The sequence below is a fragment of the Talpa occidentalis genome, unplaced genomic scaffold (genome assembly GCF_014898055.3).
Source record: "Talpa occidentalis isolate TD23 unplaced genomic scaffold, MPIMG_talOcc4v2.1 talOcc4.2, whole genome shotgun sequence".
NCBI classification, from domain to species: domain Eukaryota; kingdom Metazoa; phylum Chordata; class Mammalia; order Eulipotyphla; family Talpidae; genus Talpa; species Talpa occidentalis.
This window is the reverse complement of record NW_023602073.1, coordinates 125578673-125599596: the sequence shown is the minus strand read 5'-3', so window position 1 is coordinate 125599596 and position 20924 is coordinate 125578673. Positions and strand designations below refer to the sequence as shown.

At 36.3% G+C, this 20924-nt stretch overlaps 1 protein-coding gene across 1 annotated transcript in view; it reads right to left on the bottom strand.

Annotated features, from left to right (window-relative positions):
- LAMA2 (laminin subunit alpha 2) overlaps positions 1–20924 on the bottom strand; it is a 536992-nt gene that overhangs the window by 254453 nt on the left and 261615 nt on the right. The window contains exon 12 of the mRNA XM_054697817.1: positions 19985–20158. Coding sequence (XP_054553792.1) covers positions 19985–20158 — 174 coding nt within the window. The remainder of the gene's footprint in view (positions 1–19984; positions 20159–20924) is intronic.

Sequence of the window (20924 nt, the reverse complement as noted above, 5' to 3'; positions counted from 1 at the left end):
TTTGCTGAAGCCTATCACCAATCAGAATGACTAAAACTCAAGAGCCAGTGCAGATGGTGACACAAGAACTCATTGTAAAACAGTGGGAATTTGGGAGTTAGGAAGTGAGGGGATTGCTACTGCAGAATGCTAAGTGTACATGCACTCTGAGGGCTGAAGATCCTTTACTGAGAAAGGGAAAGGATCTGCAAACACTATCAAATCAAGGTAGACTCCACCAGCAGAAATTTCCCAAAAGCTTGAGATTGCAACTGACTCCTCAGCTGCAGCCAACCTCAGATCTCTGCAGATTTTCCAAGCAGAATTTTTCTCCCAGGATTAGGTCAAGAACAGAATATCCATGGGGCTGGATATTAAACCACAGGCAGGTACTACCATGGATGGTTGCAGTCTTAGTAACAAGCAGGCTGCTCAGAAGCCTACCAGGCAGGAGAGGGGCAAGGGTTTTTATTGGTCCTCAGAAGCTGGCTGAAAGCAAATCCTGGTAGGAGCCGATGAAGGATAACATATTAGATGCATCATGAAATATCAATGAACATATCAATTATTATGTATGTTAGTCTAGTACATGTTCCAGATTTCACGGCCATATTATGCACTTATTTATAAGTTTAGTGACTATTTCCTACAACTTTCATGTACAAGACTCATATACCAGTTTCTCCAGTACCTAGAAGAGTTTCCTTAATAAATATTTTTGAATGAGTAAATGAAATTAGAGTCCATTCCTAAGACAATGGTAGAAGAGTACAGGTGCCTTGGTGGGAGATGAGGTATGGGAACAAACAACTGTTACCATACCTCTGAATCATACACAGTGTTGTGATCCAAGGTTACCTTACTGCAATGAAATTTATTTTAAAAACCTAATTAATCCAGAAGCAATAATATAGTTAAAACATTTTTGATCAACATGCTCAGTGAAATAAGTCAGAAAGAAAAAGAAAAATACTGGATGATCTCACTCATAGCAGGAATTTAGAAAACCTAAATAAGGGACCAGGAAAAAGACTAATACAAAGTAAAAATCAAAATCAACAAGCAACATTATAAGCCAGAGACATACTACGGGGGTGGGGGGGAGAGGAAGGATTAGGGTCAAAATAAGGGGGGGGGTGCAATTGTATGGGGAATATAACCAAAATGAAAATGCATACATTGTGCAAAAATGAAAAATGATGTAAGAATTATATAAAATAAAATATTTTTAAAAATTGAAAAAAAAACATTTCTGATCAAAAGCAGAATTAAGATTAGACACTATCATAATCTAATTTGCAAGAACAAAATAAAGCAATCTTTTACATTAAATATTGCATCTTGATTTGAAACTGTTAGAGAAAAGATGAACAACGTCATACTAATGTCATACTATTTTTTTTTCCAGTAATGATGAGTAAAAATAACCGTGAAGCAATAAAAGGCCTGGAAACCTTCAATGGTCTGTAAAGGTTTTTGCTTGCAGTTTATTTGTAGTTTCATTTCATTATAGAGGAACTATTTCTAGAATACGAGGCTGATGATCAAACTAAGTCTTAAATGAAAACCAGAAAAAAGGCATTTACTGAAAGACCAGACCACCTCTTGATAAATTTGAATCGATAGTTATTTTTGAAATGAAATTACCCTAAAATTAAATATATATGAACAATTTCTTCCTTATTTTCTTTCTCTTTTGTTCCATTTTACTCTCTCTCTCATTGTCTCTGTCTCTCTCTTAGACACACACACACACACACACACACAGAGAGAGAGAGAGAGAGAGAGAGAGAGAGAGAGAGAGAGAGAGAGAGAGAGAGAAACCTTCCTACAATTTCAATACAATAATGTCTGACCTCAAATTCGGCCCAGCTGGAGGAATAAATAACATTACCTAATATCAACTGCTTCTCACTTTCTAGACACTGCTTCGAGTGGTTTATATATATATTAATTCATTTAATCCTCAAAAATAACTCTCCACTTTACATATGAAGAAACAGTGATACAGAAAAACTAAGTAACCATTCTATGGTTATACCACTATTAAGTGGGAGCAAGCATAATCTCCACATTTTCCCAACTATATTTTGCACAGAATTGCAAACAAGCTTCAAGTAAGCTTGGCTTATGTTCCAACTGAATGATTAAGTCTCTTGCCTCACTCTTGTGACAAATCCAGGGCTATAGTATCATATTTTCTGCCTAATTGCCTACAATGCAAGTTCCACATTAAATCATCCAACTTTCCCCCTAAATCCCATGAGTAGCTTTCCCTAATCTTCACCTTCCCAGACACTACTACAATGGCCAGGTTGGTGGTCTTCTCCCTTTCGACAGTAACTTTGTAAACTTAATTTTGCTTGGTCAACAGACATTTTCAGAAATATATTTGGAAAGTTGGCTGCTGACATCTGTCTTATATTTGTTAGGATTTAAACAATTGTATTTTGTTATACATACAATAAATAAATTAACCTCCTCTCCTCAAAACAGAATACATCACTATGGCATGAGAAGGGCAATGAAATCAAATATCAGTAAATACTTAAGGAATTTTTGACATTCCTTTAAAATAAAAACCAGAAGCTAATACATTGTTATTTGTGTGATTCTGAAGCCATTGAATTTTCTACAAATAAGAGTCTGAGTGACTCCCCCAACCAGAATCAAATATAATTTGAATTCAATAACATTGAATTAACTAAAAAAATTATCTGAATTATAAACATCTTATGTGTAAGAAACTATTTTTATTCTGAAAGTTTACCCAATCAACACAAATGGGGAATTCAAGCACTAAAAAACCACAAACAAAAACTAAACAACAGCAAGACATAGAACCTAGCTATTTCAGAATGACATATTAAGGGAGGGATACTTCTTAATAAAGGAAGTATCACGTGGTAAATATTTCAGGTGTGAACATACAATGCATAAGGAGGTCCCCCTTTTTTTGAAATGGCTGTAAATATATTCATCTGAGTAAAACAATCATCTGTGTCTAGTCATGCATGCTGTCTGCTCTCATGGTTGTCACTGCTGTCGATCTGAAGTTGAGAGGTAATGGCCTCATGATTCAAGGAAACTGCTCAAGTGTGTACTCAGGCTCAGTTGGAGAGATGGGTTCATTTATCATCATAATAAGCTATTACCATCGATAGGTCACAACTCATTGAAGAGACAGTCAGTCTAATTGGCTCTATTCCGTAAGCTTTTGATATACCTCAAGTAGATAAGCACTCTTTTGCAGGTAATTTTCAATCACCCAACAAACTATCTGTTTAATAATTCATCATAATTCAGATTAGGGCTTTATCACATAGCTCCTTTTTCCAATTGGTAAGTGTGGATTTCAACTACTTGGAATCTCAGAACCAGATAATAGAGGGAGAACTTCAGAAGAAGTAAGGTGAGAGAATACGACTCAATTGCTATTGTTGGAAGTGATGAGAAGAACTCAGGAATAAAAATGTAAGCTATTACTTCTCCAGCAGACCCTAATGACAATATTAGAATTCCCTGAAACTGTCTGTGAAAATAAGAGTGCTATTCAAATCTTTGTGATTAATTAAGCACGCCAACCAATTTTTAGCTTATAGGATTGGGACACTTAATATTCATTAAGTGATCACATCAAAACAATAGTTCTTACAGGGTCCAGAATAAAAATTAATAGTTCGTAATAGGTTAAAATAAAAACAACAGCTATTCTAGTAAAACTTTTATTATATAACTTTGACAATACTCTATTCCTCAGTGGGGCAACAGATAACAAGGTGAGGCAAACAGACTATTATTCTAAATAGCTAGGTAACCTTATGATAACATATATCCTTTTTCTTCTCTTTTTTAGGCAAATGGTGGTCAAATATACATTATTCTGCTTTTGAGTTTAATCACTTAATAATATACAATGGATTAGTCATGAAAAATGATATAGAAGAAAGCTAACACAGGAAGAACTTCATAGTTTATAAATATTTATAGTTTTAAATATTTATAATTTTAAATATTTTTAACTATTTTTGGTTTTAAATAGTTTATAGATATTTATGGTTTTATAATGTTTGTACATATGTGCCAAAATTCACATATTCAATCACAAAATGGTAGATATTTCTTTCGGCTAACATAGATTATGAAAAAATAACTTTGCATATATGTCATTTCATAATTATATATGTACCTGTAGGGTAGTTTTCCCAGAAGATAAATATGTAATCATATGTGCATTTTAACTTTAGTGAGATTTCTAAAATAGCTTTCTTGGATTACATCAACATATATCCCTACAACAAATACATAAGGATCTTCATTTCTCTAAGGATGTAACAGTGTGTTATTCATTTATTGTCTTTCCCAAGATATAAGCCAACAGAATGTAGATATTATGGTATGAATCAGATTGAACATCATTGCATATATTTAAGACTATATTTTCTTTTCTATGAACTATTTGAACTGCTTACTTATATCTATTGCTTATTATTCTTTTGGGCTGTTGGCTTTTCTCATCAATTTTTATAACCTCTTCATATGTTATAGTGATTAATCTTTTGTTTTCTACAAATTATTATGAAGTGAAAATTATGAGATTTTAAAAAGAATCAATATTTGATTATCCGTATTCGTTTGCTTGGACTGCCATAGCAAAGTACCACAAAGGAGTGTCTGAAACTACAGAAATAAGGCTACCCAAGTTCCCAAACAAAGCATTAGCATAGTTAGTACTTTCTTAGGACTATGAGCAAAGGATCTGTTTTAAACCATTCTTATTGGCTTGTTGATGGCTACCTTCGGGCTAATGTGTCTCTGTCCCTGTAGGAGTGTATATCTCCACTTTTTCCCTTTTCTATAATGACCCCAGTCTTTAATGGGTTGTAGTCTACCTTAATGATGTCATTTTAACTGGCTACTTTATAGCTGCAGGGTATTTATGTTTATGATATTTATAACATTTACTTCTCTAATCAGTTACTAATGGGCAAATATGTCAAATCCTTTTACACACTAGACTTTCAGTGAAGCAGAACTAGCAAGATACTTATCACTCAATTTGCTTGGAAATACATGCAGCAATTCTTGTTAGCTGTAGTTTGTTACCTTCAAGATAAAATGCAAAACCTTCTGCAGATTTCTCAAAAAGCTGATCAACTATTTTAATTTTTATGTGTTGCTGTAAAGATGTTCATTACATCATATGATCTATTTAATTGGCTAAAATGAACTAAATAGGCGGGGGGCAAAGTATTCTTTACCAAGTATTACTGATTGATATAGAGATTACTTCTAGTATGAATTACCACAGTATACTACTATGGACATTCACAAAGCATATGGCATGTTTTAAATAACTTCTGTGTACTAAGAGCATTTTAAAAGGCTGTGCACAATTCTGAGGGGATGTTAGAACTCTCATTTTACAGATCATCAAAGTAAACTGAACTGTATTCTGGGGTATGTCCAATTCAGAAAACTAATAAAGTGGAGATTTCAATCTTTGATTCAGATCTGTGAAAAGCATTAGTTAACTGACCAAAGTCTTCCTTGACCTAAATAATAGCTGTCAGTCATTCTCATAATGAAGAAAGGAAATAACATATTAGTTTACTAGTACACCATTAATGTGTCAGCAAATTGAGCTGTTGTGAGGGCTATATGGGAAGGATTTGTTGCAGGTATTGTGCCATGGCTTCTAGATGGTTGTCTTTGTGTCCCTGGTACTCCTTCCTCTGTAATATCTGTGTCCCATCCTTCCCACCATTGTGCTCTTCTTTTCTCCCACTATCAACAGCAGTTAAATGACATCAACAAAACCCTAGTATATAAAGACTAATTTGGCCATGATAGGTTCAGAAATGACATGACACTGCTCCACTAAACTACCACAACAGTCCGATCTATTGCAGTGTCAGAGGCCAGTACATTGGGGGTTGTCTCAGAAGGACTGGAAGTCAGAACCAGCAATTCATGATTTCCTGTTGTTCTCCATTGAGCTACACATGGACATGAAAATAGTCAAACAAAAGGATGTAGAAAAAAATGCAGTTTGACATTAATATTTCAGATTTCTTAAATATTTGCAGATTTCCCAAATTAAAATTCTTGGATTGATGCTAGTTTAGGTTATAGTCGCTGTTTCAACTGGAATTGTTATTTTATTTTCACATTAATGGAGCTTTTCCTTCATTATTTTATCTTTTAAAAATAAGATATCAAGAGGTGGGCGGAGCAACATGGCTGCGAGGAGACGCTGCGAGTAAGATCTCCCATTAAAAAAAGTTAATAGGGAGGAAAAGCGGCAGGTCCCAGTGAGAACTGGGACACGGAAGATAAACGGGTGACGCCAGCAAACTACCCGAAGAAGAAAGTTGCCATAAAAGAGGACTAGAAGGGAGGAAAGCGCAGAACCCTGCTCCCCTCCCCCGCCCACAGAGGCGGCACTCTCCTACCGGCAGAGAGGAGGAAAACAACAAACCAAAACGGCCAACAAGAGCAAACGACGCAGCAAGCGGGACTGGGAGTGGAAAGGAACTATTGCAGCCACCACACCCCGTGAACGGGAGCTGAGGCGAACCCTGCAGGATCCGCCTCGGCGGTGAGGAACGGCTCCGGGCGCCATTAGAGAAGAACAAAGACCCCGGGAGACGCGCACCCAGCCCGGGCTGCCGGTAAGCTTGCGCGGAAGGCGCACTCGGCGCGCACTTGAAAAGCAAGTGCAGACCGGGATCGCAGCTGCCCAGGTCCCCGCGCCTGCGACCTAGGCTTGCGGGGAGACGACCTAGGCTTGCGGGGAGACGCACGGAGGTCCTCACTGAGGTGAAGGTCCCTCCCTGAGTAAGCAGGATCCAGGCGCCCAGGCACGGGAGCGGTGCAAAAGGCGCCATTCCCGCGCCACTGAACTGGGCTACAGCCCGCGTCCTGGAACTGAGGGCTTTGAACTGAGACCCAGGGCACGAAAATTCGGGGCGTGGGTTCTCCACGACAGTGGGGCACAAGGCAGACACAGCACCCCAAAGCTGTTGAGGTGTACCCTACCATTCCCACTCTGTTCCCTGTCCCACGGGGTGGGGGGGGCGAAAAACAGCCCCCCAAGGACAATAGGAGAGATCTCTGGCGCCACCTAGCGACCAGGGAAAAAAAAGTCACTAACACCCCATAAAACAGGACATTTCTTAAGACTGCTTGAAAAGGGCAGAAGGCTTCTGGAGGACCCAGTGGCCAGCCGGGAAGTTATTCCACGCCAGGCCCCTTCCGACCAGCAGTCTGAGCCCACAGAGGGAGCAGGCACCCACGTCCGGGGCAGACCAGGTGCGCAGAAGAGTGTGCCTGAAACCGGAGGCGCAGGGACTGCATCCCGCTTCGCCATTTGAGAACAGGGACATTTCTTCAGTAAAAACTGCCTAAAACCAGCAGAAAGCTCCCCCAGAAGACAGAGATGGCTCCTGGAAGAGCCAGAGGGGAGCGGAGAAGTTCACCCAAGATGTCAGTCAGTCCGAACAACACAGTGTCCCAACGCATACGACAAATTAGAAAACAGACAGTAGGGAGTAGAAGAACCACACGCAACCTAACAACTCCTCAGGAAAGAAGCACACCACAAAACGAAAACCACTCCCCAGATTGCAACGACAGCAACTTGGAAGAACTTCTGAGCCTTCCGGAAAGAGAATTTAAAATTGCCATGATTAAAAAAGTGATAGATCAGAAGAAGGAAATTGAGTCCCTAAAGAGGGAAGTAAGAGAAATGCAGGAGATCAAAGAATTAATGGAGGAACTAAAGAACTCTGGGAAAAGCAATGAAAGCAGAATAGATGAAATGGAAGAACGAATAAGTAATCTTGAAGACACAGAAATAAAAAGAACCAAAACAGAAAAGGAAAGAGAAGTACGAAGGAAAAAGAATGAAGAAAGACTTCGGGAACTATCTGACTCCATGAGGAAAGGAAATATAAGAGTTATAGGAATTCCAGAAGGAGAGGAGAGAGATGTAGGAACAGAGAAAATATTCATGGATATAATTGAAGAGAACTTCCCAAATGCGAAGAAGGAGCTGAAAATTGATATACAAGAAGCAAGAAGAACACCAAACTTCCACGACGAAAGGAAAAACACAGCAAGACACATAATAGTAAAGCTCCCAAGAATCCAGGACAAGGAAAAAATAATGAAGCTGACAAGAGGGAAGAAACAGATAACATTCAAAGGAAAACCAATCAGGCTGACATCAGACTTCTCTGAAGAAACACTACGGGCAAGGAGAGAGTGGAGGGACATAGTCAACAGACTCCAAGAAAACAGATGCCAACCAAGAATACTCTATCCCGCAAAGCTCTCTTTCCTCCATGAAGAAAGAATATGGACCTTCCCAGATAAAGAGAAACTCCGGAATTTCATTGCGACTAAACCCCCACTCCAAAAAATAGTACAAGGAGTCCTAAAGCCAGAACCTCAGAGGGACGAATAACAACAAAAGAAGGCCAAAGAAAGTTATTAAAAGAATAAATAAATAAAATCAAAGGAAAGACAAACATAATGGCAAATACAGATGCTAACATATCAATATTAACTCTAAATGTAAATGGACTAAACTCTTCAATAAAAAGACACAGAGTTGCAGCCTGGATTAAGAAACAAAACCCAACCTTTTGCTGTCTCCAGGAAACACATTTAGCTACAAAAGATAAAAATAGGCTCAAAGTCAAAGGATGGAAAACAATCCTACAAGCAAATGGGCCAAAAAAGAAAGCAGGAACAGCTATACTTATATCAGATAAAACAGACTTCAAACTCAAAAAAATACAAAGAGACCCCAATGGTCACTACATTATGATTAAGGGGACAATACTTCAAGAAGAAATAACACTCATTAACATATACTCACCAAACGAAAGAGCACCAAAATATATCAGACAACTGTTGTCCTCTCTGAAAACAGACATCAGAGAAAACACATACGTAGTGGGAGACTTCAACACACCACTATCAACAATGGATAGATCAACAAGACAAAAAATAAGTAAAGAAACTAAAGTTCTAAATAAGGACCTAGAGCATTTGGGCTTAACAGACATCTATAGAACACTAAACCCAAAAAAAACGGAGTACACATTTTTCTCAAGCGCACACGGATCATTCTCCAGGATCGATCACATACTGGGGCACAAGACAAACATCAACAGATACACCAAGATTGAAATCATACCAACCATCTTTTCTGACCACGAAGGCATCAAACTAGAAATAAATCATAAAAAGAAGGCAAGGAACTATCCTACCTCATGGAGATTAAAAGCCACACTACTGGAAGACCACTGGACTAACGAGGAGATCAAAGAAGAAATTAAAAAATTCTTTGAATTGAATGACAAGGAGGACACCAATATCCTAAATGTATGGGATGCAGCAAAAAGCAGTAATAAGAGGAAAATATATAGCAATAGAAGCTCACATCAAAAAACAAGAAAGAACTCAAAGAAACAACCTAATCTCGAAGCTCAAAGATCTAGAAAAAGAACAACAAAAAAAACCCAAAACCAGTAGAAGAAAAGAAATAATAAAAACCAAAGCAGAAATAAATGAAATTGAAACTAAAAAAACAATCCAAAAGATCAATGAAACCAAGAGCTGGTTCTTTGAAAAAATCAATAAAATAGACAAACCCCTAGCCAGGCTCACAAAGGAAAAAAGGGAGAAAGCACAAATACACAGGATAATAAATGAAAGAGGAGAAATCACAACGGACACAGCAGAAATCAAAAGAATAATCAGTAACTACTATGAACAGTTATATGGAAACAAGTTCAACAATCTAGAGGAGATGGACAAATTCCTACAACTCTACAATCACCCAAAGCTAGATAAAGAAGAAATAGAACACCTAAACAGACCAATTACAAGCAGCGAAATTGAAATGGTAATTAAAAACCTCCCCAAAAACAAAAGCCCAGGACCTGATGGATTTACAAATGAATTCTACCAAACATTCAGAGACGAATTGAGAAGGAAGGGATAATACCAAACACGTTCTATGAAGCCAATATTACACTAATACCAAAACCGAATAAGGACAACACAAAAAAGGAAAACTATAGGCCAATCTCCCTAATGAACACTGATGCAAAAATCCTCAATAAAATTTTAGCTATCAGAATCCAACAATGTATCCATAAGATAATTCACCACGACCAAGTTGGATTCATTCCAGGGGCACAAGGATGGTTTAACATCCGAAAATCAATCAACGTTATCCAACACATCAACAAAAAGAAATATAAAAACCATATGATAATATCAATAGATGCTGAGAAAGCTTTCGACAAAGTGCAACACCCATTCATGATAAAAGCCCTTGAAATTCTTGGGATACAAGGAACATACCTCAACATCATAAAGGCCATCTATGACAAGCCAACAGCCAGTATCATTCTCAATGGTGAAAAGCTGAAAGCAATTCCATTAAGATCTGGAACAAGACAAGGATGTCCACTCTCACCACTGCTTTTCAATATAATACTGGAAGTCCTAGCCAGAGCAATAAGACAAGAGAAAGACATCCAAGGAATCCAAATAGGAAAAGAAGAAGTCAAACTATCACTATTTGCAGATGATATGATAATATACATAGAGAACCCCAAAATCTCCACAGAAAAACTAATTCAACTCATCAATCAATTCAGTAAAGTGACAGGATACAAAATCAACACGCAAAAGTCAGTAGCCTTCCTATACACAAACAATAAATCTGAAGAAGAAGAAATCAAAAAAACCACCCCTTTTATTATCGAAACAAAAAAAATGAAATATTTGGGAATAAATCTAACAAAAGAGGTAAAGGACCTATACAAAGAAAACTATAAAACACTGTTAAAAGAAATAGAAGAAGACACAAAGAAATGGAAAGACATCCCCTGCTCATGGATTGGAAGAATAAACATTATTAAAATGGCCATCCTACCAAAAGCAATCTACAGATTCAATGCTATTCCAATCAAAATCTCAATGGCATTCTTCAAAGAAATAGAACAATTATTGATGAAATTCATATGGAATCACCAAAAACTCCGAATAGCCAAAGCTCTACTGAAAAAAAAAGAAGGAAATGGAGGCATCACACTCCCAGACTTCAAACTCTACTACAAAGCCATAATCATCAAAACTGCATGGTATTGGAACAAGAACAGACATACAGACCAATGGAATCGAATAGAAAATCCAGAAATAAACCCACAGATTTATGGTCAACTAATCTTTGACAAAGGAGCAAAGACTATGCATTGGAGCAAAGAAAGTTTGTTCAATAAATGGTGCTGGGAAAACTGGGTCGCTACATGCAAAAGAATGAAGCTTGACCACTACCTCACACCATACACAAAAATCAACTCAAAATGGATTAAAGAACTAGACATAAGACCTGAAACCATAAAATACATAGAAGGAAATATAGGCGAAACACTACGGGATTTGCACATCAAAGACATCTTTACAGACACATCACCCAAAGCAGTGATAGTGAAGAGAAAGATAAACAGCTGGGACTACATCAAATTAAAGAGCTTCTGCACAGCAAAAGAGACAATAACAAAAACAAAGAGAAACCCCACCAACTGGGAGAACATTTTTGCACCCAACACTCATGATAAAGGACTGATCACAAAAATCTGCAAAGAGCTGATGAGACTCAGCAACAACAAAGAAAATAATCCAGTCAAAAAATGGGCAGAAGAGCTAAAAGAAACTTCTCTGAAGAGGAAATGCAAATGGCCAACAGACATATGAAAAAATGTTCAACATCACTTGTAATCAGGGAAATGCAAATCAAAACTACCATGAGATACCATCTCACACCAGTGAGAATGGCACATATTAAAAAAACTAGCAACAACAAATGTTGGCGAGGATGTGGAGAAAAAGGAACTCTCCTGCACTGTTGGTGGGAGTGCAAACTGGTCCAACCACTATGGAGAGCTGTGTGGAGATTTCTGGACCTACTAAACATAGAGCTTCCATATGATCCAGCAATTCCACTCCTAGGTATTTACCCAAAGGACACAGAAACATCAATTCCAAAGAGCACCTGCACTCCTATGTTTATAGCAGCACTATTTACAATAGCTAAGCTTTGGAAACAACCCAAATGCCCAAAAATAGATGACTGGATCAAGAAGATGTGGTACTTATATACCATGGAATATTACTCAGCATTCAAAAAAGATAAACACATGCAATTTGCAGCAACATGGATGGCACTGGAAGGGATCATGCTCAGCGAAATAAGCCAAAAAGAAAAAGAAAAATACCGGATGGTCTCACTCATAGCAGGAATCTAGAAAACTTAAATAAGGGACCAGGAAAATGAATATAAGAAAGTGAAAATCAAAATCAACAAAAAACTATGAACCAGAGACACTTTTTGGGGGGTGGGGGGCGGGAGGGAAGGATTGGGGTCAGAATGGGGCGTTTGCAATTGTATGGGGGAATATAAAAATAAAATTTAATATTAAAAAAACATTAAAAAAAAATAAGATATCAAGAACAAGAGTGGAGCTATTACATTCCTGATTTCAAACTATATTACAAACTTATAGTAACCAAAACACCATGGTTGGAAAAAAACACACACAGGCAAATAGATTAACTGAACAGAATAGACAGGACAGAAATATACCCATGAATGTGTAGTCAATTAATTTAGGACAAAAGAGGCCAAAATATATAGTAGAGAAAGGACAGTCACTTCATTAAATGGTGCTGAGAAAAACTGAACACCCACACGCAAAAGAATGAAACTAGATCACTATATTATACTAAACACAAAAATAACTTTTGAATAAAAAACTGAAACCATAAAAACCCCTAGAAAAAAATCATAGGTGGCAAGTTCATTTAGAATGGTATTGCTTATGGTTTTTTGAATGATCTAAAACAAAAGAAATAAACACAAAAATAAACAGAAGGGACAAAATCAAACTAAAAAGCTTCTGCTATCAACAAAATAAAAATATAGCCCACTGAACTAGAGGAAATATCTTCAAATTATATATTTGATAAGGGGTCAATATCAAAAAGATATATAAAGAATTCATACAGTGCCTCCCTGGTGGTGCAGCAGTTGAGCTCTGGGTTGCATAGCTGCCCGTAGCCTCTGCAGCACCAGTTCGATCCCCGGCCACCAGGTGAGGGTCCCGTATGGCGCACAGACCTCTCCTGCCGCCCGCTGCTCCCCTCAGCAGTGTACTTCGTCAGTCTGCCTGCTCTGCTCTCTGCTCTGACTCTGGTGAACTCTCTTACCCTCCCGCGCTTCTGACTGTACCCAGTGCTTATATAAATAAATAAGTTAATTTTAAAAAAAAAGAATTCATACAACTCAATAGCAAAAAGACAAGCAATCCAATTAAAAAATGGGCAGAAGATCTGAAAAAACACTCAAAGGAGATAAACAGGCAGCCAATAGATATATGAAAAGCTGCAACATCACCAATCATCAGGAAAATATAAATTTAAATCACAATGAGGTATTGCCTCATCCTGTTAGAATAGCTTTCATAAAAAGAACTAAATGCTAATGAGGACATGAAGAAAATGGATCTCTTGTTCATATTTGAAGGGAATATAAGTTGGTGTAATCAGTCTGTAAAATAGTAAAGAGTTTCCCCCCAAAATTAAAAGTATACCTAACATATGATCTTCAATTTACATCAGGGTATTTAGTTAAAGAAAATGAAAACTTTAATTTAAAAAGATATATGCAGATCCATATTCATTGCAACAGTACATAAAATAACCAAGATATGGAATCAACCTAAGTGTTCATCAGTAGGTTAATGGATAAAGAAAACAATATAAATACACAATGAAGTATTATTCAGATATGAAAAAATGAAATTTTTCCCTTTGTGACATGGATGGACCTTAAGGAAGCTAAGCTAAGGAAAATTTAGATAAAGACCAATAGCATATTATCTTACCTATAAGTGAAATCTAGTCTAAAACCAAAACAAACAAAACATTAGGGGCCTTCCTGGTGGCACAGGGGGTTAAGACGTAATCTATGAAGCTATCTGTAGCCACTGCAGCAGCACAAGTTCGATCCCCGACCAAGGAGCTGCCCACATGGCGCAGCAGACCTCTCCTGTCTTGCCCGCTGCTCCCCTCAGCCAATCCACCTGTTTTGATCCCCACTCTGTCTCTGATGAATCCTCTCACCTCCCACACCTCTGGCCTGTACCCCAAGTCTTGCATGTACAAATAAATAAATCTTTAAAAAAAAAAAACACCAAGTTCATAGATATTCATAGATACAGAGAATAGACTGGTGGTAGCCAGAGAAAGCATGGGGGTTTGTGTCCTTTCTACCGATATTTGTTTACTATTTTATTAATTTGCATTTATATAAATTCATATCTTTTTTATACTTTCTTTTGCATATGATGCTCAAGCAACTCTAGTTCAAAGCTAAATGTCTTACAAGAACTAATAATTAAAATTTAATAAAAAAATGATTAACTGGAAAGGACTAGACATATCTGGATTCTACTCTTGGCTCTGACTATTCTACTTGGGATATCTTTATTTATCAGCTGATTACTTTGATCATTTATCTGAAGTTAAAGAAAACAGAAATTCGTGAATTCAGTTGAATATGTTAGGTGAGTTGTTTTGCACAGAATCTGTGTATTTATTATTTCCCTTGTCCTGAGGAGTAAATCCCTACCAACATAATCTTATTAGTTTCTTTAGCAACCATATCACAATGTTGTTTGAAATTACTGTTAAGTAAACCCCTTATTTTTCCCAACAAACTGTTTAGTATGAACAGTCTCCTATCTTGTGAAAATGAATCTTTTCCCCACTACATTGTATTATAAGGTACTGTGAATAGAATAATGGTTATAGATATTAAAATATTTTAATTCAATAACTTGCAATATTAGAATTAGAATTATTAGAATTGATAAATTTAATTTTGGAAAATATTAAGACAAAGACAGGTAAAATTGAGAGATTTTGATGTCAGACTATAGCACTCAGAGGTGGGCTAATTTTGCATAGTGACACTGCAATAACTATGGGCAATAACTGAGTTCTCTTTTGTTCTTTTATAAATAATCTTTCCATTTACCCCTAACATTTAATTTGATTTATGATAAGCAGTAAATCTTGGTATTACAACACTATCAAATAATTCTTGATGAGTTCTGATTTATGGAATAAAAATTCAATTGCAGTTGATTTATCCTATTTATTTTTATGATCGTGCCTTTCTCCACATACATGATGACCTTCTTAATTAATGCATTTCATCCAAATTTAAATTAAAGGAAATTAAGGGTGGGGATAGTGTTTGACCTTCCTATTTGAATAATTTAGCAGAATACAAAGAAAAAAATCACATGTACAAATTGTTCTGCTAAAAGAAAATGGATCACACTTGCTAGCAAGTTTTTAAAAATGTTTGTAACAAGACTGAAATTATCTTTCAATTCCCACATACATTCTAACTGGAGTCATTTGGAGCAAACTAATCAAATTGTTGTTGTTGTTCTTAAATAGGTAACAATCAGAAAGTATTTGTTGAGCTCTTTAAGCAACAAGTCCTACTCCGTCCTGTAACTCTCAAGCATCTATCTTTCTTCAAATCCATATCTTTAATTTGGGATCTATGAGGTAGAAATGAAAGTCAAGCGGGTGGACCTCCCTGGTGGTGCAAGAGGTTAAGTCTCAGCACTATGAAGCTATCAGCATCTACTGCAGCACAAGTTTGATCCCCAGTCAGGGAGTTGACCCACATGGTGCAGCAGACCTCTTCCGTCTTGCCTTCTGCTTTCCTCTGCAGTGTATTTCAGCCAGTCTGTCTGTTATGCTCCCCACTCTGTCTCTGGTGAATCCTCTCATCCACCACACTCTGGCCTACATGCCAGTTCTTGTATGCATAAGTAAAACTTTAAAAAAAAGGAAAGAAAGTCAAGCAAGCACAACAAAGACATGCCAGAGAGTGCTTTCAGGAGCCCAATACTGTTTTTTCAGGAGACCTCATAAAAGTGCCTCTTAAACTAAGCTAGAGAAATTCCCGGCAACTACATGAAATAATTTAAAAGCATCTCTAATCTAGAAACAGATTAAACAGAAAAAATAGTATAATTCTGTAGAAAATAAGTATTGTTTTGTAAAGAACAAATCACAAAATTAATTTAATAATGCTCAGAGACAACATTTCCAAGCTTATCAGTAATGAGGCGACACATATCAAACCAAGCCAGATTTTCAGGGAACTTTACAAAGAAAAGAATTGCTTTTGGATACTGCACAAACTATTTCAGACCACTAGGGTAATTTTAAGTAAATGATTATTTTAATGTTCTAATAGCAGTTAGTTTACCAAAGCAGTAAATTATTCCACTCTCAAATACCCAAACTGTTTCTAAATAGCTGTGGCCTGTAGCATACCAGCAGGACTCTGTCCTCTAGCTCTTTCCATTTCTGCCTAGTTCCATACTTAAATAAATGCCCTAAGACCAAACATTAACATTTGCTAAGCATTTTGAAAGTTAAATGCTGCTGGGCATAGCCCTGTGGGTTCCAGACATAATTCTCTTTGACCATCTAGGATGTTGGGGTAGCTTTAACATTTGATTGTGCCAAATATTCACACATCTATGAGTAAAGTATTTTCCAAATTGCTATTGAGAAATTAACATAGCTGAGATCATGGAAAATTTTTAGATGGTCAGTATAATAATGTGCTAAATTTTTCTAAGCCTCATCTACTATCCACATCCGCACTTATAATCACTTCTATATACCTCATTACTCCAAAGAAGAACTGCAGTCAATAATAAATGTTTCTTCGGATAAAAAGCACTCCTTTGCAAAACTGTCATGTTCTTGAATTTTATTACAATTAGGAAGAGCTCAAAGTTCTGTTAGCAAAATGTGTCCCATGTGAGAACGGTTTTATTGGGGTCAGGTTCCTAAGGGAAGAATGGCATGTGGCATCTTCATTACAACAGAATATATACAGCACATATTCCTTCTAAGTAGCCTTGTAACAGTTATAGGAAAATGTTTGAAAATTTGCTTATATAAATATTTAAGAAAGCTAATAGCATCTCATAAGTAATTTTTGCTTGGGAATTAACACAAAAAAACAGAGAAGGGATTATGCACCTACAGCCTGTGGATCACGACGTAAGTAAATGAAATTCAGTATCTAACCAGATGCACTAGTAGTATCTTGATATACCATTTCTGTCAGATTCTGGCAATGGTTCGGATTGGAACAGCAATTACTGGTAAAGAACTTAGCCTCAACTATTTAGAAAAGTGGCTTTATTGGATTTACAAACAAGGCCCTACAATTTTCCATTTCCTTAGCAAGATATTAAATCAAGAGAGCTAAGCATGTCTTCATGACTATAATTTACATGATGTGACATGACAGTTAAGATGTACTGTGGTAATTTGTGAAAGCTTGCAGTATTATTGTAGTATCAAAAATTTATATGGTTCAATTATTAAGGCAAATTGTTTCATTCATACTGAAATGTCTGACAGTAAACCACCGAGGGCTTCCACATTACATTAAAAAATGTCTTCCAAATTCAAACAATTTGCACACCCTGTTACCACTACTTTGTTCACTGAGTGGAAACTGAAGCACAGGCCAGCATAGCTTTTTGATGTGAAAATGATCAGTAGGGGAATATGAAAGATTTCAGTGTGGGTGATTATAAGCTTCAGTTAAGCCAGAAAAGGGAAGTTATCTTTGGGAACCAACAACTACAAACAGGATGTCCAAATTCCTTGCTCTGATGCTATTTAATATCCCATTTACTTGCTTACCTTCTGTCAGTTTGATTTTCAGCCAACAGAAAGAAAAAGCATATGAGGAAAGAAGAAATGATGGAAAATATGGGGTAAAACTCTATTGTATGGGGAAAATATTCTATTATAAGCTTTCTGTAAATAAATTTCACCAACATAAGAAAATAAGACTTCTGAAACTTACCCACTTCAGACCAAGGCTCTTCTCTGAATGCCACACAATGGAGTGAAAGAGAAATGAAACAATGTATTTATTTATCTTGGGCCAATTTTAGGCAGTAGACATTCAAGTGTTGTGTGCTAGGTTACTATCGTTGAGAATACAGGAGGTTTCCAAATAGAATAGAATAGAATAGAATAGAATAGAATAGAATAGAATAGAATAGAATAGAATAGAATAGAATAGAATAGAATAGAATAGAATAGAATAGAATAGAATAGAATAGAATAGAATGACTTTTGGCTGTAAAGGCCTTGTAAATAAAAGTTTAATTGGATTTTTATTACAACTATTGAATTTTATGCAACATACCTTTTCTCTTTCAAAATCCTTATTTATTGAAAATGTACTTTATTTACACTTTTTGGGTAATATCATTTAGAAGTCTATTAAAAATAAGAAACTGGTGATGAATTATGGTTTTGTTTTCAATCAAGTAAAACCACCAATTCCCACTTATTGAGAAGCATATGAACGACTAGGTTTTTCTATTTCAACACTCACATGCCATGACAAAGAACTACTAACTACTAACTATAAATACAATTTTATTCATTTAATCAATCACAATTTCTTCTAAAAATACCACCGTACTCTTATAGGGAAAAGTAGGCTTAAATAGTATGAATTCAGTAAGGGATTTTTTGGTGAACATTATAGCTTGTAGTGTAATTAGGTAAGAACTATCAGCTGACAAGGTATTAACTTTCCCAAAACAAGCAAGTAATAAAATTTAGAAAAACTAGGGGGGCCTCCCTGGTGGTGAAAGTGGTTCAGACGCAACCTATGAAGCAATCCGCAGCCACTGCAGCATGAGTTCGATCCCCGGCCAGGGAGCTACCCACATGGCCCAGCAGACCTCTCCTGACTTGCCCGCTGCTCCCCTCAGCAGTGTTATGTCAGTCAATCTGCCTGTTCTGTTCCCCACTCTGTCTCTGGTGAATACTCTCATCCCCACACACCTCTGGCCTGTACCCCAGTTCTTATATGCATAAATAAATAAATCTTAAAAAAATAGAAATACTATACCAGATTTTGTTTCCAATAAATTATTAAGCAAGACAAAATAAAATTCTAAATACTAAGGCACTTATCCAGATAGAGTTAATCTACAGCAAGAAAAAAAAAAAAAAACCCTGCATTTCTGAGGCTGCTACATTTGTTTATCTGTGTATGTTTTTATATATGTGTGAGTGGGCTTTCAAACAAACATGTACTTTCAATATGGCACTTCTTTTAGGATAGTTCTCTCTCTATCTTCCAAGAAATATGTTGTTTATATAAGATTCATGACAAGCACTAAATTAGTTATGTAATAAATTTCATTTCCAATTAACATTCATAGAAGATAGAAAAAGCCATTCTCTTGAATGTTTTGAAGTGAAATAGAAACAGATGAGGAAAACTTTGCTAAGTATCCCACCATCAACAACTCTAGAAAGACAATTACTTCAAGTAAATACAGCACAGTTTCTTCCAATACCTATAATTTATTTTACAAAAATGTCCTAGAGGCCTCATTAACCTATTTCCTCATTCAAAAATTTCATATGGAACTATGCCAAGTTGTGCACTAGGGACTTCATGGCCCATTAACTTCTTGTATTCATACCTCACCCATGGGGCATGGGAGAAATGTCTAACTCAAGCTAATTTAGTTGGTTTCAGCATTTCATTACCATATATACAGTATGTATGCATATATATACACACACACAAATTACTGATATATAAAGTAATACTATAACACTATATGTATTACATATATACTGTAAGACTTTAACATGCAATAAGTATATGTATTTATATATATTTACATATATAGATGTATATCTACTTATATACTTATATAAGCATATGTATTTGATTTCACCTTACTTTAAGAAAAGCTAAATAAAAGTCATTCACTTTATTGATGTTAATGCAAAGTAGCAAGAAGCAAGCACCGTATGAACTTACTTTGTTTCCCAGGTATGGAGCCGGTGCACTCCAGAAGTAGCTCTGTGGAAAAGCTCCTTGGACCTCCACGCTGCTGATGCTGATTTGCTGAGGTGTACCGAAGTTGTCCTGCTGAGGGGCCATGCGAGTGTGACCTGAGATGTCAGTCAAATGCCAGCCACTCATGTCTTGTATCTTAAAGAAGACACACAATTGTCATTATTTAAGGGGGAGAAGTCCACCACTCCTTTTCTCTTTTACATTTCTAGTGGGGTTCATTTTTGGAAATTAATAAAAAAACCTACAAAGCTTAGAAAATTGTTACAAGAGTCGTGAATGTCACTAAACTTATATCTAATCATTAAAAGTGCCCATTGTTATTTTTTTCCTGATGTTTGTACGATTTTGGAAGATATCACATAATCTTTTATTTTGACTCAAAGTCTTTAAAAATAAGGTTCAAAATGTCTCTTTCTTAAAAATAGAAATTTCTTCAAAGTTCCACAATGGTTATAATATTATATAAGTTATCAAATAGTTGGACTTTGAATTTCATATTTTTCTTTCCACTAATAACTTCCTGTTGCTTACAGAAAAAAAATATTTCAAAGGGCTTTGCAGTAGGGGCTTTAGACGGGACAGAAAACAAACAAAAACGGTTATGCATTTGTATTTGTAAAGTAGAGGAAGGAAAGAAATAAAATACGCAAGTGACCGAAAGGTGACTTTTTATTCAGTATTTCCTACCTTTGCATAATATTTCAGATTGATGCAAAAGCAATACAGGGAGAAAAAATATTTGATAGTTGTGTTAAGGATTAGTTAGCTCATTAAAATGGAAACCAAGATGTGTTTGGAAATAGTTTATGGAAGTACTGATCTTTGTAAAATGCAACCCTGGTCCTGTCACTCACCATCTGAGTGACATCAATAACTCTCTAAGTATAAGAACCTAACTTCT